We start from the raw sequence: 26,142 nt of genomic DNA on the forward strand, positions 1-26,142 counted from the left end.
GAGGTAGTTTGTAAGATATTACAAAATGACCCCAACCTCAGCAACAGCACCACTCTCAGCACCGACCAAGTGTGTTTGCTGTTGTGTCTTCATTCCACCTACTTCACATACAAGGGTCATTACTTTTATGTGAAGCATTATAAACAGCACTGTTTATAATGTTGGGAAACCTGCAGTCAGATGAGACTGAAGGAGTCACTTGGATGAGTGAAGAAAAGCCAGAGTAGCTGGAGAGAACCCAGACAGGTAGAGGGAGAACATGCAATCTCCACACAAAAAGTCCCAGCTGGTGGATTCAAACCGACAAACTTCTTCCTGTGAGGTAACAGTATGAACCCCTGTGCCACTCATTTGTCTTATTGTCATTTGTCTTATTGTTTAATATCTGTGTAGGTTCTCAGTCATCCAGGTGATGGTAGTCTAAGGAGTTTGGAAAGAAAGTCACTAAACTTCCTTAAGTTTCCTGAAGACGTCTCACCTCTCATCTAAGAGGCTTCTTCACTTCTAAAAGAAAATGGTGGAGAGTCCCGAGTATTTAATCTCAGTGGGGGTTGTCCCTTAAGAGGGTTATACACCCATTTTTAATCATGTGTGTCATCCCATGAGCCAAGGTGTGAAAAAAGATGTGCGTCATTATGGACCTAAACGTTTTTGGACTAAATCACTGTATGTTTGTCTGCTCAGACTTTCTGAGTGGAAAATCTGCTGAGGGGGCATTCAATGAAAAAACATCCGACATCTGGGAACTCAGAATTAAATTTTTTTTGACTTATTCAGAGATTACCACTGGAGATTTTGGGTGAGATCAGGGTGAGAGCTTGCCTCACCCTATCATGTGACATATTATGGTCACCCGAGGAAAGAAGGTAGGTGACTGACAGCTGATGCCATAATCCACCACTTCTGGTCAATTATTGTCATTCACAGTGGACATAGATGGCCTCTTTCACTCCTCTTTCTAACCATCAGTCTTGTCACTTCAAAATGTGAACACTGGTACCTTCAAATGAGCGATATTTCATATGATGTTGAAAGCAGATAAAACCAAATTAAATATTTTAAATGGTAAATGGCCTGCATTTGTATAGCGCTTTTCTAGTCCCTAAGGACCCCAAAGCGCTTCACACTACATTCAGTCATTCACCCATTCACACACATTCACACACTGGCGATGGCAAGCTACGTTGTAGCCACAGCTGCCCTGGGGCGCACTGACAGAGGCAAGGCTGCCGGACACTGGCGCCACCGGGCCCTCTAACCACCACCAGATCATTGTCTGTGCATAATCCTGGAGAGTGAGTGAGTGTGGTGGCCAGAAACTGAGAACAATACATTTTGGGAAGACAGCATTCATGTAAATAAATGTCTGTGGATGTTCAGAAACATTGGCTGATAAGATGACTCAAGATAAAATATTCCAACATTATGGTGATCCAAAGGACACTGCACAAATAAGATGAAGTTCTCTGAGAATAAAACATAATTATGAGCTGGTAAAATATGTCACCTGACCTGAAACAACAGAAGGTAAGAAGAAAACACAAGAAGCAAGCCTGCATGTTTGCAGTGGACAGGAAATGTGAACACGTCACACAACTGCTGTGGTCAAAGCTACAGGAGCTGTTTGAGGTTTCTATAAAAGGAAAGGAAGCACAGAGAGGCCACAGTCAGAAGAAACACTCTGGTCTTATCTGTATTAAATGCAGCTTCTCTTTTTATTATTGATGTAAAGTCAAAGTGTTTGAGATCAGCTGAGGATCAGAGTGCAGCAGGGCTGGATGTGAGGATGGGGCACTCTTTGCTCTACATGACGGGGTTATTGTGTAAGTACATTTGTGACATTGTTTGAATGGCACTGATTAATGAAAGTGTTTCTCATGTGTGAGAATTAGAGTGTATCACTGGTTTGAAGTGTTTATCTGAGAGTTTGAAAAAAGCACATTTGTGATGCTTATGATAGTTACAGACAAATGTTGGCTGGTTCCTTCAGTTTAGTCTGGAGTATCGTGTTGGATACATCGCTGCTTGTTGCACTTGACTCATTGCCATTGTGTACAAGTTCATATATTAATAGTATTTTATGCTACTAATAATTTGAAAACAGTTTTTTGTTTCAAACGTGTTACTAAATTATAGTTTATGTGCACAGAAACCTTTTGATGAGCAGTAACTGTGTCATGTAAAAAATTATCTTAAAAAATACTTTAGTTTATCTTGGGTTTGATTTTCTGTCAGTTTGATCCTGATGATGTTTAATCTTTACTTCAGTGCTCGATACTCTCTTCTACGTTAATGCCGAAGGTGAGAAATGTTTCTTTTCCTTTTCTTCACATTTATAAAATATGTATAATTTTGCTCTGATATTTTATATTTCATGCACCATTTTAAATCACATCCTGTCTCTCTGTTTGTGCATCGTTTTATTTAAGATATAAAATCAGTTTATTAACAGTGAAGTCAGTTAAATCCTGCAGGTCCGTGCAGTCACTCTGCTGTTTTGCTTTAATTTGTTTAATGAAAACACATCTTATTGTTTTCAAGTCCAAATGTCACCAGCATGCAGTAAACCTTTTGACTCTTAACAGCAGCAATAACAATCAGGACAGCTTCAAAATAACTTGATGCTTCCATCAATCTCTAACTTGATGATTTTATGTGAACAGTTCCCAATAAGCCCACCATGATCCTCGAACCATCCTGGCCTCAGATATACAGCAGTGAGACAGTCACTGTCAGATGTGAAGGAACTCAGTTGTTTGTGTGGAGAGAAGACAAGTTAATCAGACCATCAACATCTGAATACAGAATCAGCAGAGCTACTGAGTCTGACACTGGAGGATACAGCTGCTGCACCATGAGTCTTTCAGTGTGCAGTGACATCATCACACTGACTGTATCATGTAAGTTGGACACATTTCATTCAGTAATATTGTTCTCTGTTTTAGTTTAGTAACAAAATCAGTGAGAAACCGTTTTAAACGTGGTGATCCAAATACACAGCAATCACCACAGTGAAAAATCTGGAATAAAAAAAACAACAACTTTATAACATAAACTACAAGTCAAAAGTTTGAACACACCTTCTCATTTCATGGTTTTTCTTTATTTTTACTACTTTCTACATTGTAGATTCAAACTGAAGACATCGAATATATGAAGCCAGATATATGCAATTATGTAGCAAAGAAAAAAGTTTGATATTTTAGATTCCTGAAAGAAGCCTTTGCTTATTGACAGTGCTGCAAACCCTTGGCCTTCTCTCAGTGAGCTTCATGATGTATCACCTGAAATTAGTGATGTTACGTCTGACACTGAAGCCCCGAGGTCTTTGTGGAGTAAAGTGGGCGTGTCCAATCAAAAAAAAAATCACAGTTTTAGTAACGCAGTAACGCAGCGTGCTTACGGGAAAGTAACAGTAATCTAATTACCTTTTTGCAATAGTAATCCCTTACTTTACTCGTTACTTTAAAAAAGTAATGGGATTACAGTAACGCGTTACGTGTTACTGCCCATCTCTTTTTGGGAGTGAGAACATGTTGCAGCCAGAAAACACCTGCAAGGATAGAACAACCACGCTTTATAATAAAGGTAATGTGCAAACTGTTGTTTGTTTGATTTGTTTTTAATCAGACTTTAGCGAACAGTCAGTGTGCTTTGCTCAGAGAAAAGCTCAACACAGCCCCTAGTGTCCTGGAGCACTTCCGTTGTGTTTTGGAGTTTGAATGTGTTTTGGAGTTTTTACCTGCTTTTCGTCATTTTGTGTTGTGCAGAAATCAGGTTGGTTCACAGCTGACAGCTGTTGGAATTTATTTTATGGCAAGAACCAATTAGCTAAGCAAAGAGAAAAAACAGTCCATCATTACTTTAAGAGCTGAAAGTCGGTCAGTCCAGAAAACTGCTAAAACTTTGAATGTGTCACAAATGCAGTCACAAAAACCATCAAATGCTACGATGAAACTGGCTCACACGAAGACCACCCCAGGAAAGGAAGACCAAGAGTCACCTCTGCTGCTGAGGATAAATTAATCCAAGTCACCAGCCTCAGAAATTACAGGTTAACAGCACTTCAGATTAGATAAATGCCACACAGAGTTCCAGTAGCAGACACATCTCTACATCAACTGTTCAGAGGAGCCTGTGTGAATCAGGCCTTTATGGTCAAACAGTTGCTAAGAAACCACGACTAAGGAAAAGAATCAAGCAGAAGAGATTAGACAAATGTGGCTTATATTTTCTTTCCTTGTTTTTCATAACAGCAAATAAACCCAGGGCCACACTGACAGCAGCAACAACAATCATACCAGTAGGGGGCAGTGTGACACTGACCTGCTCTGTGCAGAGCTCTGATGGATGGAAATATGAGTGGTTCAGACGAACCCAAACAACCTCTGAACTTCAAATCAGAGATCAACAAAACAGAGATATCAGAGTATCTGAAGGAGGAATCTACAGCTGCAGAGGAACAAGAGGAAACCCAGTTTACTACACTGATAGAAGTGATGATGTCACCATTGAGATAACCTGTGAGTTCAGTCATTTAGTTTGAAATATACATTCACTCATGATTATCAAACATACAGTGTTAAGTTTTCTGTGTTGATTTCATGTTTTTATTTGTATCTCAACTGTTAATATGTGTAAACAGTTTCCAATAAAGTTGTTGTAAAACAACAACCCAACTGGCCTCAGATATTCAGAGGTGAGACGATCACTCTGACATGTGAGGTGCAGGAAGGAGGTGAAACCACTGAGTGGGAGTATGAATGGAGAGGACCCAGGACACCCACACAGTGGACACACAATAATGATGTGACATTCAGAGTTTCTGAGTCCAGCAGTGGAGACTACATGTGTAAGAGTCGACGCAGAGATGACTCATATTCTTCAACAGAGTGGAGTGAAGCCTTCACATTGTCAGCATCAAGTAAGTCATGTTTGTTGTGTGATCTCCATTTGACAAATGTCATCATGGTCAGCACAGGATGAATTCAATGGTCTACAAAGCATGTTACATTGTTAGTCAGACAAAGAGCTGCAGCTGATAGTAGCCTCATTGTAGACAGTTTGTCACCACTTTGTGTCATAAACTTTCAGCTGGTATAGAGACGCCAATGCTGACCTGCTGCTCACCTGAGGATAATAATGACAGAAATAAACACTATAAAAAATATTGTGTTCTTCAAACTTCCTCAAGAAACAACAACAAATCTATAATTTTTATATAAAATAATTTGGCTTATGATCTCATCGAATACTGCTGAAGCTAAACGGCTGAGTGAATGTGTAAAGTTTGATCATTTCTATAACAATTTTCTATCTAAAGCAAGTGAGGATCTGACGAACCTTTCCCTGTAAACTCAACAGCAAGTAAACTCAGAGCCACACTGGCAGCACAAAGTTCAGTCATACCAGTAGGGGGCAGTGTGACACTGAGCTGCTCTGTGGAGGGCTCTGCTGGCTGGAAGTTTGACTGGTTCAGAAGTGATTCAGAGTTTTCTGGAGGTCAGAAAATAGGAGCTGGAACATCAGAGCACACGATCAGTATTTCAGAAGGAGGCATCTATTACTGCAGAGGAGGGAGAGGAGATCCAGTTTTCTCCACAGAGGACAGTGCTGCAGTTACAATTCAGAAACAAGGTGACGGTTAAATTATGTTGTGAGATAACACAAATTCATGATTAAATTATAATAACACTTTTTAGCTATATATATTTTTTGTTGTCTGTTGATTTGTTTTTAAATATTTGTATTTATTTGTTTGTTAGGGAAAGTTTTGGCTGCTGTGAAACTGCAGCACAGCTGGTCTCAGATATTCACTGGTGAGACAATCACTCTCAGATGTGAGATTCAGGGAGGTGAAGGAAAGGTGTGGAAATATGAATGGACAGCACCCGACACAAACAGCCCTCCAACATCCAGTGAATACAGGATCAGCAGAGTTTCAGTGTCCCACAGTGGAGACTACAGATGTCAGGGTAGCAGTGACTATCTCTTAACAGGATGGAGTGATACCTTCAGACTGACAGTTTCATGTAAGCTGGACCATGATTCATGCTGACATTTAATGTTTTCATGTTTACATTTGTCTTAACAGGAAAACTCCAACAATGATCCAGCTCTCTGCAGGCAGCTCAGGACAACAGTTTTTCTCACTGTGCAAACAGAAAGGAGAGACACCATGGAGGCTCATAAAATATCAGCAATGTAAAGAGGAATGTAAAGAGATGACAGTTTAATTAGTGGATGATAAATCAGTGAAATCTTTAGTTTGTTAAACAGTCTAATGTGTCACATGCAGGTAGGGATGGGAATGGATAAGAATTTATTGATTCTCATTGGCTCCACTTTGAGAGTCGCCACCATCTCTAAGCAGAATATCAAAGACATTCATGCAGATCAATTAGAGTCTGTGAGGTCAAATGTTTGTGCATGTTGGAGGTATTTCCCCTCTTTGTTGGGATCAGTGTTGGGATCATTACTAGAAAAAAGTAAAGCAAAAAAATTCTTACACAAAATCAGCACAAAAAGACCTAAAATCGGTCGTCATGGTGATTCTACTGTAAAAAGATGAACAGGTAGAAATGGAGCTGCAGCCTGACTGCTCATCAGTTTGTTACCTGTTGAAGTTCATCACTCTTGGTTATTGGCTAGCTTAGCATTAGCATGCTGTCCTTGCAGGTGCTTTAAAGAGCTCCAACAAAAACTACTTTGTTTCTGTTTGTAGATAAATTAATCAGTGAATGTTTAAAGTTTGATCAATGCTGTAACAAGTTTATTCTTGAGGATGATTTAATGTTTTACTTATTTTGTGTCTTCAACAGCAAGTAAACCCAGAGCCACACTGACAGCACAAAGTTCAGTCATACCAGCAGGGGGGAGTGTGACACTGAGCTGCTCTGTGGAGGGCTCTGCTGGCTGGAAGTTTGACTGGTTCAGACGTGATTCAGTCTCTTCTAAAGCTCAGCTCATGAGAGGAAATGAAGGAAAAACAGTTATTAGTGTCTCACAAGGAGGTCTGTACCACTGCGGAGGAGGGAGAGGAGATCCAGTTTACTACACAGAGGACAGCAGTGACGTCACAATTACAGAAACTCGTGAGTGTAGTTGTTTTATTTCTACCAGATCAAGAGGTTATTATGTGATCACAATTTTTGATTCAAGTCAAAAATTGTTAGATTAAGGACTCGCCCTTACAGAGAATGTGCTCTCCAAAAAAACATCAATGAAACATAACAAATATTTACACCTTTTAAGAAAGGTGTGTGAGCTCCAAAAGTTCAAATTGAGGAGAAAAATTAGATCTTGCAGTGAAAAGTTTCAGATTTTGTTTTAATAACAAACAACAATACTATTGTTTCTGTATTGCACTCGTCCCCATTTGCCAATGTTGATGTAAATACCAGCTGTACCTGCAGGTGTAAACATTTGACTGTGCTATAAAAATGTAAACACTGTATATGAGAGTTGTGTTGGATCTGATTGTCCAGCGTTCAGCATGGTGATGGCTGAGGAAAAAAAGCTGTTCCTTAGTTTGTTAGTTCTTGTCTTTATGGCTCTGAAATGTCTGCTTGAAGGTAGACGTTCAAACAGTGCATGACCTGGGTGAGATGGATCCTGAAGGATTTTCTTCATGTTCCTGAGACTGCGGGAGCTGTGCAGTTCTTCAAGTGAGGGCAAAGGATGGCCGACTATCCTCTGGGCAACCTGTATAACCCTGTGGAGCTATTTCCTCTGTGCTACTGTGCAGCTGTGCTATACAGTTCTTCATGTAGCACAGTATGCTTTCAAAAACCAGCTACAGGTCAGGGTGTTTGAAAATATCTCAGTGCATCCTGATGAAGCCGTCCTGCCTCTGGCCAGGTTTTCACTGTCTTTGTGCTGATTGTAGCAATTTTACTAAGTGGGATGTGCCCGGATCAAAAACAGTTATCAGTGGTCAGACTTCCTGAGGTGTGGTTTAACCCTGTTGCCTGTTTGAGGTTGATTTTTTTCACTCACTTTACTCTCATGTTTTAAACAGCAGAATTTTTATGTTTCTATTTGTGTCTAACTGGATATTTTTCTGTGAACAGTTCCCAGTAAGCCCACTGTGACCCTGCAGCCATCCTGGACTCAGATATACAGCGGTGAGACGATCACTGTCAGATGTGAGATTCAGGGAGGTGAAGGAAAGGTGTGGAAATATGAATGGAGAGCAGCCAAGTTAAACACACCTCCAACATCCAATGAATACAGAATCATCAGAGCTACTGAGTCTGACAGTGGAGGATACAGCTGCCGGGGCAGAAGGGACTATTTCTTCTCAGAGTGGAGTGATATCATCACACTGACTGTATCATGTAAGATCTTTCATCCAGAGTGTCTAAATAAGGAAAAAGCATTTTTTTTTCTTACAGCTTTATAACTGTCTTTCATGTTGGTCAGTAAAACGTTTAGTTTTTATTCCAACAACAAAAACCTGAACAGCAGCTTTTTATTCACAGTGAAGAGAACAAAACACATGAGAGTAACTTCTCTGCTGTGCAGCTCTAATACATGAAAGATGAAATGCAGAACAAATGCTGAATCTGTCTCAGCTGCTCCACCACATCCACTAAGAAACATTAAATCCACTAATTGTTCCTCATGTGTGTTTTTAACTTAGAAATGCAGCAAATTAAATCTGAAAGATTCGTGTTGTGTTTGTGTGATAGTTGTACAGTTTGTTGTAGCTTCACCATTAAAGTTATGTGATATTTATTATTTACATATTTCCACCAAGTTATTTAAACTGGTTTGATTCAGTCATTGACTTTTGTTCTTTTTCTAAACTGAACTGCAGATAAACCAAAGGCCAAACTGAGAGCTGATAACACAGCTGTTCCAGTAGGGGGCAGTGTGACCCTGACCTGCTCTGTGAACCCATCATCATCATCTGGATGGAAATACTACTGGTACAGAGATGAGAAATCCTCTGAAGCCCTGACCACACAAGATGCAGTTTTCCACTCAAATGGACAAATCAGTGTCTCACAGGAAGGACTCTACAGGTGCAGAGGAGGAAGAGGAAACCCAGTTTACTACACAGAGGACAGCCAGTCAGTCAGGATTTGGAAAACTGGTCAGTTTATTATAAAGTCAGATAAATTCCTGATTAAGGAGGAAGATGAAGAACAAAAGGCATTAACATTTTTGACATTCGTGTGTTTTTATTGTACTTTCTTGAACAGTAACAGTCTCAAACAGGCCTGTTGTGACTCTGTATCCAAACTGGTCTGAGATATACAGAGGAGAGACGATCACTGTCAGATGTGAGATCTGTGGAGGAGACACTGAGTGGGATTATGAGTGGGAAACAAACATCATGATAAAAGCTCCAAATCAAAATGAATACAGGATTAGATCTGCTTCATCATCCAACAGTGGAAACTATCGCTGTAAGGGCAGAATGAAAAGTTCACAGCATGAAACAACAGAGTGGAGTGATTCAGTCACACTGACAGTTTCTGACAGTAAGTAGAGTCATAGTTCATTTAACATGAAAATAGAAACAGTTTGTTAAAATGTGTTTTTATTAGTACATGTTGAGATATTTGACATGTTTAGATAGTCTCACTCTTAAAGTTCATCATAAATATTTGTGAGTCAACATTTTAGTAACATTGAATTCAGAGTTAAGAGACGAAACATTGAGAGAAAATCTTTGTTGAACAGATCAACCCCGTCCTGTCCTCACTGTGTCTCCATCATGGCTGAGTCCTGGAGCCTCAGTAACTCTGAACTGTGAGGTTGAACATCCGTCTGCAGGATGGAGCTTCTACTGGTATAAAGCTGTTCCTGATCTATCAGAGAAATCCTCCAGTTATGAGCTGCTACCTGATGGCAGTGGGACTGCACAGGACTCCTACATCATTCATGGACAGACACACACAGCAGGATATGTGTGCAGAGCTGGAAGAGGAGACCCAGAGTATCACACTGATCACAGTCAACCAAAGTTTGTCTGGTCTGCAGGTCAGTTTGAGGAATTTTAATCTTCATGTTGATGATTTGAATGTCTGTAAATATGGCTGCATAACTAGCAGGACTCCTGTGAACCACACAAAAGTCAAAATGTATATTTTCACTGTGATATTTTGAATCCTAACATCTGTGAGCTTTGTCTCTTCACTGCATGTTGTTTCCAGATGTTCATTCAGCAGCGTCTCTCGCAGTGAGTCCTGACAGAGTCCAACACTTCACCTCTGACTCTGTCTCACTGACCTGTGAGGGAAACTTCACTGAGTGGAGAGTGAGGAAGTTCTCTGAGGACGGCCGACTCTCTGACTGTAGCAGAATGACTGGATCCACATGTAACATCAACACATCAGAGTCAGATACTGCAGTGTACTGGTGTGAGTCTGGATCAGGAGAGTTCAGCAGTGCAGTCAACATCACTGTACAGAGTATGTTATTATAAATTTACTTCTTGGATTTGAATGATTTGAAAATCACATGAACATTTGTCCCAGCTTTGCTGTATGTGAAGTCATTTATGTGGGAATATAAAACACATACAGTAGTTTTTAAATATCCAAGATCAGATCTTCATGATGAAAAGCATTTGTACAATCTGTTCTTATTAGTGTTTGTCAGCTTTTTCTCAAAGTGTGCACCAGCTGATGTGACTGAAACAATTGTGTGTGATTGTTTCACAGATGATGGTAATGGTCCTATCCTGGTGAGTCCTGTTCATCCTGTGACTGAGGGAGCTTCTGTTAGTCTGAGCTGCAGTTTGAGAACACAAAAAATACTTTCCAATGTGTTTTTCTATCACAATGACAAACTTATTCAAAATGATCCCCGAGGGGAGCTGAAGATCTCTGCAGTGTCAAAGTCTGATGAAGGTTTCTACAAGTGTCAGTACTCAGGAAGAGAGTCAGCACAGAGCTGGATGTCAGTTAAAGGTGAGCAGGATCAAAACATTTGATGGAGTTTTATAAACCAATGACTGAGAATGAACGTTAGATTGTCTGATTTAACTCTCAAAGTCACCTGGCCCTATTTTATAAATGCATTTATTTATAAGATTATAATTTACGAATAATTGATTGCTGTTTGTTGTTATAGTAACTGTGTCAGGAGCTGACAGCTCTTCATCTCCTGTGTGGTTGATTGTTGGACTGGTTTGTGGAGTCTCTCTCATTATTATTCTCCTGCTCTTGTTGTATCGCTGCAGACAGTCCAAGTGTAAGAGCCTCTTTTCTGTTATTATTATTATTGTTATTATTATTATTAGTAGTAGTAGTATTGATATTGACATTTCATTGAGTATCTGTCACGTTTAGTAAACTAAAACACAACTTTATCACAGAACTTAGAAAGTTATCCAAATAAAAAAAACTAGGAAACCAAATTTCTACAAATCTTATTAAAACAAACTATGATGAAGGATGTGACAGTAAAGGAAGATTGAGGCAGTCTATAAAACACAGGATAATGAGATGATGGGAAACAGGTGGGAACACAGTGATAACTAATGCCCCTTTTCCATTAGTACAGGGGTGGGCAACTCCAGGCCTCGAGGGCCGGTGTCCCTGCAGGTTTTAGATGTGTCCTTGAACCAACACAGCTGATTTAAATCTAAATTAGGTCCTCAACATGTCCTGAAGTTCTCCAAAGGCCTGGTAACGAACTAATCATGTGATTCAGGTGTGTTGACCCAAGGTGAGAACCTCTATAACCTGCAGGAGTCCGGCCCTCGGGGCCTGGAATTGCCCACCTCTGCATTAGTACCTACTTGGATCAACTCACAACTATTTGAATCGGATTGACTGGTTTTGTGTTACAGTCAAGTACCACCTAATGTGTGTGGTCGCCCTAATAGCAACATGGCTGAGCATCCTGTGACGTAATTAGTATGCGTCACACACATTACAATGAAGGTTGACGTTGAGGCGATGATATACCTGCTGCTCAGTCTGTGGATTTTCGTCACACTCTGGGACCACGGTGTTGCTTTTGTAGCTGTTTTCCTCATTGCTGGGTTTCAAAAATGGCTGTTTTGATTTTCATCAACGTAATACTCTCATAAGTCATTGAGTGACGCCACTGAGCAGTCAATCAGTGGGATGCAGGCTGTTGACGTCACATTTTGGGATTGCCTCGGATCGCCTGGAACTCTGGCTGAGTAAATACTGAAAAAGTACCTGGTAACAGGCACTATGACCTGATGGAAAACCCTGAAAACCATGGTGACCTGACCTGAGTAGTTACTAATGGAAAAGAGGTTAACAGAATGACTATGGGGGATGTAAAACTAGACCCAAGATACAGACGAGAACAGAGACCAAAATAAAACAGGAAATGACTGACACTGAGATCTGGACTAAGACATACGAGCTTGACGCAGACAGCAGACAAAACATGGAGACCAGAGAGAAAGAACAGAGTGAGAACACGAGGGTATAAACAACCTCTCATTAACCAAATAGACAGATAACCATAATGTAAACATAACATCATAATAATAGAAAGCCCTAATGTCAACAATACAAAATACAGAACTATTTTCTGTATTTGATCAAGAATGATCAAAAATAGAAAAACAGAGAAACCAAAACATCAAAACCCGGGTCAACCATTCAGGGACCTTGAAGGAAGCACAGGCAGGAAGTTACCTGCTACACATTGGTCGTGTCCAAATTCATGGGCTGCATCCTCCTGAGGACCCGGCCTTTGCGGTCTACGTGGGCCGGGTCCTCAGAAGGTCGGGTAGGCCGGAAGTAAACGGCCGTGAAATTGGACGGTCTAGCCTTCTGATTAGCGGCACCGCTGTCTCGGTGGAGTTTAATAAACTCAGCCGTCTGTTCCTTGCTATCTAAAATATAACAGGACACTGGCGTAAATTCTCAACTGTCTCATACTTCTGTTTAATCAGTTTTCTGTTTGACGTTTAGTCAGCTGTGTAGAAACCAAGGAGGAACCCACCCGGGGGATAAGTTTTATTTTATCTAATCTAATCTAATAACTTTAATCTCAGCCAAACCGATTTACTCGCGAACAAACAAAACACTGAAAAAAGCCTAACAATAACATTTTTAGGTTGTCTAAGTGACTTATATATTACGTTTAACCCGAGCAGCGAAAGTCCGCGGTGATCTGAAAATGATGTGCCGGGAGTTGTGCCGTTCTCGGCCGCATCAGTAACCCTCGAGCTCCCGGCTTGCTATCGAGCTGGTGGGTAACAGACGTCTCCGAAAACGTCGAAGCACTTTTGCAAATATGCGATATCTCGATAAACCGAGCAGATATTTGATGTTTACACAGCTACTTTCTCACCTGAAAATATGTTAAAAGTTTATTTTGTGACCCAGAAAGATTAGTATGAGTAATTTTAAAACTTAGTAGCGGCCGCCATTGTTGGAAACTGGAGTTTGGCTGGGCCGCAGTATGAATTCTGGGATATGGTAGGCCACGAATGACACACCCGACCCATCCTTCAAATTCGGGGAAAAGGAGGACACATTTGTCGGCTGCATTCAGAGGAGTCTACGAATTTGGACAGCCTTCGGCGCGTCGCTGTGACGTAATCGGCCTACAAATGCGGCCTCAGGAGGATGCAGCCCATGAATTTGGACACGACCATTGTTACCTGTTGCACCTCCAACTGTGACATGGCAGCTGAAGGGTCATCAGCTGGGAGTCACCCTTCATTGAAGTTTTGCTCCATTAATCGTGGAACATCTTGTGGTGGTGGAACAATGGGTGGAGGTCTCCCTACTGTCCCTGTAGGACACTTGTCTTCGCCACATCTGGTCTTTCCAGATCTCCATTAACCTTCACATGACGTAGGTTCAGTTTGTGCTCTGCAGTTTTTCAAAGAACATTTATCAAAATCTAGTTGGACAAACATCTAAATAACCAACTGACTACATGCACAAAAGATCAGAAACAAACAGGATTTTACAACCTGATTGTATCTTTAACTCGACTGAAAGAATCCACAAATGTTGTTTCATATCAGAACAACACAAACAGTATCACCATGATGGGTTCATGGTCTGAAAATATCTGATAGTCCTGTTGTTGATTTAAACACAACTATTGAAACTCTCTAAAAGGTTTTTCTGTTTTTTTATTTATCTTTGAAAAATGTGTCATGTTGGTTTTCATGTGTGAGACACTGAAACACTGGTGCAGTATATCATGTGAAAAGCACAGAGCAGCTAGAGATGAAACAGTCTTTTAATTTAAGGAAACTGGCACCATGCCATTGGTTTACAATTGTGTAACTAAAATATGAACATTTCAGGTGCAGATAAACCCCCAGATGTCATTTACTCTAATATTGAACTTGAAAACTTTGGAAATAAGTGTGAGTACACAAAACATATACAATGTAGAAGAAAAGCCTGGAAAGTTTTTGAAATATTTAAAAATGTATTAAATGTTTTTCTTTTGTGGATTTGATCATCTTAACAGGGAAGCATCATAAACCAGAGCAGAGTGCTGTTTACTCTGAGGTGAAGACGGGAGCTGCAGGTACAGTCACAACAGTCTCATTCAGTGTTTGTACTTGAATGTGTCATCACATCATTATATTGCAGGTAATTATAGGTCAACATGGAGTTTAGTTATTCACTTACTAATCAGTGTTTCAGCTTTACTGAATCACAGGATCCACAGATTCTGACCCAGACCTTAATCACAAAACACACACATGCACAGATGAAGTGTCACAGGCAACAAATAATTTCACTTAGGTTTCTTTCACTGTAGTTGTAAAAAGTTTAAATTTCAAATGTATCCAACATCTTTGTATCATATCTGTGCTGAACAAATGTGTCCTGAGCTCCGACTTCTCTTTTAGAGGACAGTCTGATGTATGTTGAGGTCAAACAGCCCAAAAAAGAAAAAGCCAAGAAAAACAAAGGTGAGCAAAGTCTGCCATCATCTCCACTGAATATTGTTCAACATGTTTATCTGATCTTAAAATGTAAATCTGTTTATTTTGCAATTTATACTTAGGTATTCACAAGTATTCATTACATGGCTAATTAAATCAATCTTACTCTTTGCTTTAGTGCAGACATCAAGTATCCTCCTGGTTAATGATATTATTGTTTTCAATGATCTTCTCTTCATTCACAGGAAAATCAAGTCCTGCAGCTGATGCAGCAGTTTATTCTGAAGTCACATCAGGAAGCTCTCTCAGTAATTCTGCTGCCATGCAGGATGATTTATTCTTCACATTATTAAATGTATTCAGCTCATAATATCTTTACATGTTGGAAATCACTTTGTCTTTCTGTGCTTGTCTTACAGGTCAGTGAGGAGAGCTGTAGCAGCAAAGCCAAGAAGAAGCTTTTTATGAAGCCACTCTTGCTCCTCTGCTCCCCAAATATCAGACATGCTCAGCTTTATGTACAGTTACAATATTACATCATAATATCATATAGAGTTAGTACTCTCTTATTGCATAAAGCATACTATGTTATATATAGTCAGCTGTTTTTATATTCTTAATTAAATAAAGAAGTCAACAGGTTTTTTTTGTAAGTTTCTCCACATGGTGCAACACCAAATTCAGATAGCATAGGAAGCTACAGAACTGGAAGATCAGATTTATGTTCATAAATCAAATGAATCCATAAAGAGACATGTATGGGCAGAACTTTGTGCCATCAGAAACTGAATTTGAATAAGTTAAATTCGAATTTGAATTGCTCGGATTGAATCTGAATTGCTCAACTTGAATAAAAGCTTCTAAAACAACAATATTTTTAACATTTAAAACAGATTTGAAGGATGGGTCGGGTGTATCCTTCGTGGCCCAACCTATTCCAAAATTCATAGTGCGGCCCAGCCAATTCCAGTTTCCAAGAATGGCGGCAGCTACTAAGTTTTAATATTACTCTTATTAATCTTTCTGGGTCACAAAATAAACTTTTAAGATATTTTCAGGCGAGAACGTAGCTGTGTAAACTTCAAATATCTACTCTGTTTATCAAGACATCACATATTGGCAAAAGTGCTCCGTTTTGTTACCCACCAGCTCGATAGCTAGCCGGGATTTCAAGGCTCACAAGAGCCGGCGAGAACACCGAACTCCCCGGCACATAGTTTTCAGATCCCCGCAGTCTTTGGCTACTCAGGTTAAACATGATATAAGTCACTTAGATCAGCGGTCCCCAACCTTTTTTGCGCCACGGACCGGTTTATGCCCGGCAATATTTTCATGGACCGGCCTTTAAGGTGTCGCGGATAAATACAACAAAATAAAACTAGTACCGGTACCGAAAAAAAGAAGATTTATTCATAACACACGTGAAAAGACCCAGGAAAACCGAGTTAACGATAAAAACGATAACAAAATAACGCTGAAAACCGATAAAAACCCTGAAAACCATACATTTCACACCTGAGCCTCAACTCTCGCGGCCCGGTACCAAACGACTCACGGACCGGTACCGGTCCGAGGCCCGGGGGTTGGGGACCGCTGACTTAGATGACTTAAAAAAATTATTTTTTTGGCTTTTTTCAGTGTTTTATTTGTTCCTGAGTAAATCATTTTGACTGAGAGTAAAGTTATAGTTTTTACACAGCTGAATAAACGTCACACAAAACTGATTAAAAAGTGTGAGATGGTAGAATTTACTCCAGTGTCCTGTTATATTTTAGATAGCAAGGAGCAGACGGCTGAGTTTATTATTAAACTTTACTGAGACAATCTGCAAATTTCATTAAAATTTAATAAACTATCATCTTGTCTTTATTCTTAGTTAGCACATATCTTAAACACAACATACGTTTTACGTCCAATGGATGCATGATCTGATTAGTCAACTATCAAAATAGGCATTTGTGGCAGCCTTAGTCTGAAGTCATAAAACAAGAATTGTGTATATTTTTTGATTGGTGTATTTTAAAACTGGAAACATGACGATAGAGAACAACCTCTTTGTTCTTCTGAGCAGTCAGTCGTCCTTACGCGTGTTTAACACACTGTCTATTCTGCTGTTCACCTTTTTATCAGAGGAAACTGAAACATCTCATGATTTCTGGCTGTGCCTGTGGGTTGAGCCACAAATCTTCTGTTCAGCAGGTTTGATGTTTTCAGCAAACTTCACACAGCAGAGGAAACAAGGAATTCAAAGAGCACTGTGGGAATTTCATAAGCAGCTGTTTTCCCGATTGTTGATTTGTGATTTGCTCATTTAGTCCTTCTGTGTTCAGCTTGTTTGCTACCTGATGTGTTACTACAATATTTTAAGTTATTTATTGCAAGTATTCATTATCAAAAATACATTAAGTCATCGTTTAAGGTCGTTTTGTGTAGTACTTTAGCACAAAATATAATCACTGGGTTGTGTTTGGAGTTGGTTGCCAACAGAGGGAGTAATTTTATTATGACTTCATCTGCTTGGCTGGATGTTAAATATTAGAAGATAAAAGTTGAAGACTTTAACTTCAGAGTCTATTATTTGCCATGTCATGTTGCAATAAATAAATACAATAAAACTGTGTCTGTAAATAACAAAGTGTGATGAGCCTTAAAAGTGAAAGAGGATGAATTATTTCTTCTGAGCAGCCTTCAGTGCTGTCGTCACTTGGTGGAAATAATTTTAGTATCACACTCTGTGTTAGTTAGTAGCATTTGTAGCATATGTATTTTGTTTGTATGCTTTTATTTTGAAAAGTAGTTTTGTTACTTCCTAACCTCATCCTCCCAATGAAGGCAGTGAGGTAAACTTCAACTTAGAGCAAAGAGGACATAAAGGAAGTCGTGCCAGGAGGCCGTGGAGCTGCTTCTTTGGAACCAGTGTCAGACCTGGAGGAGGAGCCAGACCCAGTAACAGGTGATTTACAACTGATAGACGACAGAGTATATCTTTACCATATTATTGCAATTTATTTAAGGCTGTTGTCACCATATGCAGACTACACTCTTGCACTGCTAGTTTGCTCTGTGTGATTTTATTTTTCATTGCATGGCTTGTTTTTATTGTTTCATTTGGGATGAGTTCATCTTTTAGTTGGCTTTAAAATACAGGAATTAACTGTAGATAAATATAATTTTATTAACTACTGCTCTGTATGCCTTTACTGCCATCCCTTTAAGCTGCTCTTGTCTTCTGTATCTCTTTTTACACCTACATGTGTGTAAATGACTGTTGGTGGTTACTTTCTATCCTCCCAGAGGCTTTTTTTTTTATCCACTGAAATGCCTCGTGGTTTGTGACCACCTAGAAAAGAGGAAATGCAGCCTGTGGTTTCAGCCTGAAGCCTTCTGTGTTACAGATGTGCTGTTTTATGTTATCAGCTCATAGAAGAGAATTAACAGGGAATTCACACAAAGGTCACAGTGGGAATTTCACTTTGTTCTCTGTGTGCATGACACATGTTTATATGTGCTCCCTGTACCTGAATAACAGTAATAATTATAATTAATTATTACTGTTATTATGATTATCACTGGTACATATAAGTATCGATGAAAGTGTGTGACAGCAGATTAAAAATGGTGTCACTGCAGTGATGACACAAGCTAAACTAAAGGGGAAAAAAATGACGTGCTGTGAAACCATGAAAATAAATTTCTCACACTGCCTTCATACAACTGCCTTCAACTATCACCACAAAACAGGCATTTCAAAACTTTTGCTCCAGGTTTTTGGTATTTTTTAGGTTAATCTTAAAGTATCACATCTACCCTGTCAATGTTAATAACTGTTAATAAGTTCACTACATCACCACCATCACTCCTATTAATGGAGCCCACTCATCCCCAGACTCTGAATCCCGAAGGCTTTTCAATCAGATCTTTGAAGTATTCCTTCTACTGCTTACAATATCCTCAGTTGACATCAGCAGTGCTCCAGATGTACTATAAACTTTTTACTCTCCTACCACACCTAACCTTTAGTTTCAGCTGCTGCCAGGGTTGCAGTCTGCTTGGCCTGCCTGTACCTGTCAGCCTCCCACAAGCTGATAAAGCCTGAGAGTTTGACATCTTCAACTTGATGGCTGTCTTTACCTCTTAAGTCTACCATCTGGAATACCTACACGACAGGCGCCAACAACCTTGCAGCAGCAGCTCTGTGCAGCTGCCTCAGAAATAGAGAAGAAGAACACGATGCAGTCAGATCCCCAGCCTCCTTCAGAATCCTGATCCAACTCACCACCAGGTGGCGATCATCTCAGCTTCTTGCTTCATCTGAGAGTCCAGAACATAGGGCTACAGATCTGACCATTTGATTACAAAAGTGATCATCCTTCGATCTAGGGTGTCCTGGTGACATGCGCTCCTCAGGTTCAAAGTTGGTGTTCATTATGGTCAAACTGTGATTAGCACATTAGTCTAATAACAAAACATCACACAGGTTCAGCTGATGCAGAAGGTGAGATGATTCTCACATTATGGACATGTGGCAAAAAGCAAAAACTGGTCTGGTGCTGATTTTTGCTGTCAGCTGTTTTGCCTGTTTAGCTCTGGGGCAATGATGCATCAGCTTTATGTATTCTTGAAGTCAACCCACCATGTGTCATTACACAAGGGAGGCACTTAAAGCTCAAGTCGAGCAAGGTGGACCAGAGAATAGGGCTGTACCTGACTTACTTCTAGACATTTCTCACAGTGAACTAGCAACCAAACAACTGGCTTCCTCATCTAAGTACTTAAAAAAACCCAATATTTATTTATTTATTTTTGTTTTGCTTTATTTTCTTTCTGATACAGCTTACCGTGGTTGTGCCAAGTAGATTTCATCACAAGGTTTTGAAGACATCCCACAATCAGAACATTTGGGTGTTCATAAGGCTTACAATTATATTCAGAACTATTTCCTTTGTCCTTGACTGAAGAAAGATGTATCTGGTAACATGTTTGCCAGATACATGACACATGTGACATGTTTACAACATGTCACATGTGTCAACCAGACTAAAAAGCTGTCTCCTATTCCAGGGATTGAAATGATCCAGGGATCAGCGACTGACGCTGATAGCGCAACGATCCAGTGACGAGTAGCACAGTGCTGCCTATTTAAATAGGGCTCAGGATTACGAAGATAGGCAGCAGGTGTGGAAATGGCAGGTGCGTGGGCCAGGAGCAGGAGCCTCTAATGTGCACCCCCTCCAGTAGGAGAGAGAGAGAGAAAAAGCAAAACAACAAAAACACATGTTGCCTAATTCGGGATCAGCTGGTGAGGCACAGGGACCATGACAGTTCTGCTGTCCATGCTGTCCATGTGCCCATTTCCACAGTGTGGAAATAATGATGGTTTTTTGAAACAGGGAAATGTGTAAAAAAAACCTTTCCTGTTCCACCTGTGCTGATGGCAGAGACTGCAGAAATTCAATCATCTGCTGCTCTGTGAGTTCCACCTGTTGACATCCTTTTGGGAACTCTGCCACTGATCAGTATCCATTGCTGCCAACTACGTAGAGGCTTATGTGGTTCCTGGGCTTGATGGGTTCTGTCATCATGTTCATTAAAAAAATGTTTCATGAATATTTGCTCTGACTGAACTTTTGAAGGCTAGACCAGTGTGAAGTTTGTCTCATTTTAAGCTTTAGATGATAAAACTTTCCTGTTCTATTCTGTTTTCTCTTCTGGGTCTGAAAATAACACGCTCAGACAAAAACTGGTTCACCCGAAAGACAAAACTCCAAAACACAGACTTAACAGTGTGGTGTATGCTGTACAGTGCAGCGAGGAATACCCAGACCTCTACATTGGAGAGACCAAACAGCCACTTCACAAGCGCATGGCACAACATAGAAGAGCCACCTCCACGGGACAAGACTCAGCTGTCCATCTGCATCTTAAGGTCAAAGGTCACTCTTTCGAGGATGCCAATCTTCACATTTTGGACAGAGAGGACAGATGGTTTGAAAGAGGAGTGAAAGAAGCCATCTATGTCCACTGTGAGTGACCATCTTTGAACAGAGGCGGTGGTTTACGACACCAACTCTCTGCCATCTATAATCCAGTTTTGAGTTCCCTCCCCAGACGTCTTAACGCCCACTCACATCCTGGGCCATCTGACCTCAGGAATTCGCATGATAAGGTGGGGCCAGGTTTCACAATGAACTCACCCGAAACTCTGGCTGATTGGGACCCACACCCAGTTTCACACCTTGGCTCAGGCGATTAGAGGATCATCAGGGGGTCCTTTTGTCCCTCTGTGGGGGGAAACTCCCACTAGGTTTATATCTGGGACTCTCCACCATTTGACCTTAGAACTGAAGAAGCTTCTCGGATGAGAGGTGAAACGTCTTCAAGCAACTTAAAGAAGTCCAGACGCTTTTCTTTGCAAGCTCCTTTGACGATTTGTAAAACATGTATGAAAATAACATGTTTGTCAGCATCAGTGGTGTGAAGCATGTGTGGCAGAGCTGAGAGAGATTCTCTGTTTGTTTTGATACAATGTGATGGTAAAATAATGTTTGCCTGCTGGCTTTCACAGAGGTGTTATATCTGTCACTGTGAGTCATCACTGAGCTGCCGAGCTCTCTTCAGTAACACAATGATGACTTAACTATCTTTTTCTTCTGCTGCAGAATTAAAATGAGGAAGAACAATTTAAGCTAAATATGTGTGTTGCCTTCCGGAAAACATGTTTTATCTCTGACAGCTGGCAGCAGAGAGAGCAAGATGCAAATTTTTAAAAACTCAGTTTTTAATCTTTGCTGGTTGTCATCTCTTGTAGGAATGAATTGTTATTGATTATCCACTTCCTCTTTCCTCTCTCAGTTATTATGTTAAAAGCATCTTGCTAAATATGTAATATGTTATGTATGTCTATGCATGTCATGTATGTGGGCATATGGCAGCACGGTGGTTAGCACTGTTGCCTCACAGTAAGAAGATCCTGACTTCAATTCCACCATCAGGCCGGGGTCTTTCTGTGTGGAGTTTGCATGTTTTCCCCATGTTTGCATGGGCTCTCCCCGGGTTCTCCGGCTTCCTCCCACAGTCTAAAGACATGCATTCTGTGGTTAATTAAAAAATCTAAATTGCCCATTTAGATTGTGAATGTGCGACTGGTTGTCTGTCCCTGTGTGTTACCCCTGCAACAGACTGGTGACCTGTTCAGGGTGTTCCCCACCTGGGATAGGCTCCAGCACCCCCAGCGACCCTGAAAAGGATAAGCGGAAGCGAATGGATGAACACATGTATTTAGTTACCAAGTATATTTTAGTTTGTACAAGATGTGCATTCAGATTATTTATTCAGATTCTTATTTGTTTATTTACTTTCTGGCTCTTTGAAAAATCGCATCAAAATGGACTAACAATGAGGTGGAGTTGTTGCTGCGAAAGTACAAAATTGCAAAAGCAAGTGAGAATTAAAGAATTTGAAGAAAAGCTATCTGAAGCATGTACAAACAGATATTAATCTTTAGTAGGGCTGTCAAAACTGAGAGCAAACAAAACAACTGCTGTATAATGCCCTCTGCTAGCTTAGTTTAATTGGTCACATGACTGCATCACATGACTAAAACGCGTCATCGTTTTAAAAAGTCTCAGTTTACGCAGTCCACACCGTGCCGCGAAAACTGCGTTTTTCAAATTTATCCACTTTAGAGAGCGTTTTCAATTTTCCTTGACCGAAAAGGCCGTCTCAGTGTGGACGGAAGGCCAAAAGTGAGACAAAAAGTTGTTTTTGTGTTCCATCCCCATCCAGGAGTGCATCCTTGACGGCGTTTTCAGTCAAGGAAAGCTGAGCTTTTTGAAAACGCTCTCCAAAGCGGATACATTTGAAAATGTCGTTTTCGCATCGCAGTGTGATAGCTTTTGTTCAAATTCTTTAATTCTCACTTGCTCTTGCAACTTTGTAATTTTGTGTTACTCGCAGCAACAACTCCACCTCATTGTTAGTCCATTTAAAAAACTCTGTGCTTTTCCTCTGTGCTGGGCCTCAGTTTGCCGCGACATTTCAAAGAGCTGGAAAGTAAATAAGTGGGAGACAGAAATGTATTGCTTTTCACGCATGCGCAGTACTGGAACGTAAGTGTTTTTGGCCGTTTCAATGTAGAGGAACAACTCAGTGAAAACGCATGAAATCAATAGTATGGACGCGGAGCGTTTTCAGATGAAAACACCGTTTTCAAATCTATCCAGGCTAGTGTGGACATGGCCAAAGTGAATTTACTGTCTGCTCACACATTAGCTCTAGTGTGTATGTGGCAGCTATTACACCTCTTTATGTGTAAACGGGGAACAGGAAGTTCAGTCAAATAAAACTGTTTAACACAATAAAGCAATGCACGGCTGTTGCTGTGCTTTGTATAATTGCTCAGTATGCATCATTCACTCAAGTTACTGCTGCTACAGGACTTAAAAACAAAGTTAAACATCAATTTTAAAAATAAATCATGTAATTAATGTAACAGTGCTGGAGTCATTGGGATGGCTGTAGCTGAGGAGGCAGAGCAGCTAGAATCTTCTAATAATCAGAAGGGTTCAGGTTCAGTTCCTTCAAGTCAGAAATACTTCAGGTTTAGTAATAGAACAGGTTTGAATAGAAAACAAAAATGGAACCACACAAGAAACAAGCTAATCTGCTGCAGTCGAAGCTACAATGCTGTTTGAGCTCAGTGTGAAAAGGAAGGAAGCAGAAAGAGTCAGAAGAAGTTACACTCGTATCTATATAAATAACAACATCTCTTTCTTCTGCTTAATTTTTAGTACAAAGTAAAACAGTTAAAGCAGCAGAGCTGGATGTGAGGATGAGGCGCTCTTTGCTCAGCGTGCTGGAGTTATTCTGTAAGTACATCACTGACTTTCTCTGTTTAATGATTAAAGAAACTATTTAAATATCATGAGGAAGTGAAAAGGTTTGTCTAAGAATGTGATTGGTGCTGACTAGGCTCATTTTAACATTGTGTGGGATACACTGTTGTTTTACATCTAAAGTTTATAGTTTATGAGCTCAGAAACTGATTTGAGGATGAACATCAACTGAAAATGCACATTTTTCAAAGAGTTGGATGATGTTTCAATCTTGATTTTAGGGCTCAGTACACTCTTCTATGGAAATGCAGAAGGTAAGATTTTGCTTTTTTTTTTCTTTTCTTCCTGTTTATAAAATCTGAACAGTATCGATCTGTATCTGTTAGGGGTGCAACGATACTCGTATCGATATTGAACCGTTCCATACAGTGCTTTCGGTTCCATACGCATATGTATCGAACAATACAACATTTTTAATTTATTTTATCAACTTTTCTTCTGAGGATGCTGTCTGTGTTGAGCGCTCAGTGGATCTGCGTCGAGTGCAGATCCACTGAGCGCAGCACAAGCTATCAAGACAGAAGCTAAGCTCGTTGCAAGTTGCAACATGACAAATTGAACCTCCCCCACCCTCATTCAGATCTGGCCTTTGGAACTATTTTGGTTTTCATGTGAAGCATGACCCTGAAGATAAGCGCGTCATGGACAAGAGTAAAACAGTATGTCGAATGTGCCATGCAATGCTCAATTACATGGGTGGGAACTAGTGCGTTAGCACAGTTAGCTCGTTAACGTGTTGACGCTGTCCAGCCCCACGCACGGGGCGATCCGCGGTAGCTCGTTAACGGAGATTTGCCGTTCAGATTAACGCTGACAGCACTAGTGGAAGCACAATGAATATGACTGCACATCATCCTAGTGCAAAAACGAGTGGAAGCAGACAAAAACAACAAGCATGCATGCTACAAACTTTACCCGAGTCATTTAGACAGCCGTTAGCACATGATTCTCCTTATGGGGACCTGATATGTTTAATATGCTGCTGAGAATATAGCCCAGAAGAAGCGTATAGTATAGCTTTTATTTTGGAAAGAGCCATTTCTCTGTAATAAACTCTCTTTTCCAAAGATGAGTGATTTCTCGATCAGATAGATTTATTATTTTATCCCTTTGTTGTTTCAGCAACATTAAATTTAAAAACTGTACGTTTGAGTTAAAATATATATTTATAATTTTAATAAATGACAAATTAAAAAAGCATGAACATTTTTTTGTATCGAAAAAATATTGAACCGTGACACCAAAATATCAAACCGAACCGTGAATTTTGTGCATCGTTGCACCCCTAGTATCTGTCATGATCCTGGATTTTGGACCAAGCATTTCAGTTTTGGACTCTCAGCATCTGTTTGATATTCTCTGTTTCACTTGGTTTGTTGTAGTTTTTCAGTTTTTAGTTTTTCTAATATTAAACTTTTTCTTAGATTATGTTTTCATTCATATTCTGTGTGTATAGTTATCTTTTCAGTTATTCTTCAAGCTTGTTTCCAATCCTCCTGTGTTTCCTGAGTCTAGTCTGTGTGTCTGTTAAATCTCCTGTGCTTAGTCAGACTTGTCTTCATGTTTGTTTACCTTTTGTCTGGGTCAAGTTTGTGTCTTAGTCTCTGCTTCAGTGTTTATGCTTCCTGTTTTATTTTGACAGTCCCTTGTCTTGTTTTCAGGTGTTTCTTCGCTTTGTCTTGTCTCCCCGATTTAGTTCCCTGATTACTACATGTTAGAGCCAATCTATAGAGAAATATTAGTTTAGTTTAGTTTAATGTGTTGGGTAAGAAAACATTAGATCACATGTGTGGTAGCAGGTTAGAATGAGCCAGGACGGCAATGGAAATGTGCACTGAAGCAGCAAATTGTTTTTTGAACGTGACATCGTTTGTTTGTATGTACGAGTCAGAAATAAATCTGGACATCTCATATTAAGAAGTGGAAGAATTATGTTTTCAAAGCTTGGGAGAGAAATTCGCCACTACACTACATGTGTGTACTTCAGCCTTTGTCGTGATGTTTCTCATAGTTATTTTCCCTGTTTGTTCTGTATCTCTTGGTTAGTATCTGAGTTTTTTGCACTCAGCCCTCTCTGGGTTTTCGGTTTTAATGTGAAGTTTCATCAGTAAAGCTGTTTTGAGTTTAGTTCTGCTTCCACTGAACTAACTGTTGTTAGAAATGGCTGTTATTCTAAAACAATTCATGATTTTTTATTTTATTTTTTTTTTGGTAAAACTCATTGAGTAAAAGCTTAAAGTCTGCACTTCAGTCACATTAATTATTTGATTTACAATTGACTGTGGTGGTGAACAGATGCAGAACTGCAAATCTAGTAAAACATAATGGCCTTTTTAAAATTCTCACTAAACCTGCAGTGACAATAGTTCTCTTGTTTTGGGG

At 39.9% G+C, this 26,142-nt stretch overlaps 2 protein-coding genes across 2 annotated transcripts in view; both read left to right on the forward strand.

Annotated features, from left to right (window-relative positions):
* The window catches only part of LOC146522274 (basement membrane-specific heparan sulfate proteoglycan core protein-like), a 276,185-nt gene that overhangs the window by 134,352 nt on the left and 115,691 nt on the right, over positions 1-26,142 (forward strand). The window contains exons 8-20 of the mRNA XM_085154129.1: positions 8,073-8,339; positions 8,822-9,100; positions 9,216-9,491; positions 9,694-9,993; positions 10,167-10,424; positions 10,677-10,925; positions 11,089-11,208; positions 14,273-14,335; positions 14,443-14,502; positions 14,831-14,893; positions 15,112-15,174; positions 23,656-23,733; positions 23,982-24,014. Of these exons, the coding sequence (XP_085010255.1) occupies positions 8,073-8,339; positions 8,822-9,100; positions 9,216-9,491; positions 9,694-9,993; positions 10,167-10,424; positions 10,677-10,925; positions 11,089-11,208; positions 14,273-14,335; positions 14,443-14,502; positions 14,831-14,893; positions 15,112-15,174; positions 23,656-23,733; positions 23,982-24,014 (2,109 nt within the window). The remainder of the gene's footprint in view (positions 1-8,072; positions 8,340-8,821; positions 9,101-9,215; positions 9,492-9,693; positions 9,994-10,166; positions 10,425-10,676; positions 10,926-11,088; positions 11,209-14,272; positions 14,336-14,442; positions 14,503-14,830; positions 14,894-15,111; positions 15,175-23,655; positions 23,734-23,981; positions 24,015-26,142) is intronic.
* On the forward strand, positions 2,293-8,065 carry LOC146522281 (uncharacterized). The gene is made up of 4 exons (XM_085147804.1): positions 2,293-2,301; positions 4,076-4,523; positions 4,646-4,924; positions 6,822-8,065. The coding sequence occupies exons 1-4, from the start codon at positions 2,293-2,295 to the stop codon at positions 7,178-7,180; spliced, it is 1,095 nt and encodes a 364-aa protein (XP_085003930.1). The 3' UTR covers positions 7,181-8,065.

Source organism: Neolamprologus multifasciatus, chromosome 3 (assembly GCF_963576455.1).
Source record: "Neolamprologus multifasciatus chromosome 3, fNeoMul1.2, whole genome shotgun sequence".
NCBI classification, from domain to species: Eukaryota; Metazoa; Chordata; class Actinopteri; order Cichliformes; family Cichlidae; genus Neolamprologus; species Neolamprologus multifasciatus.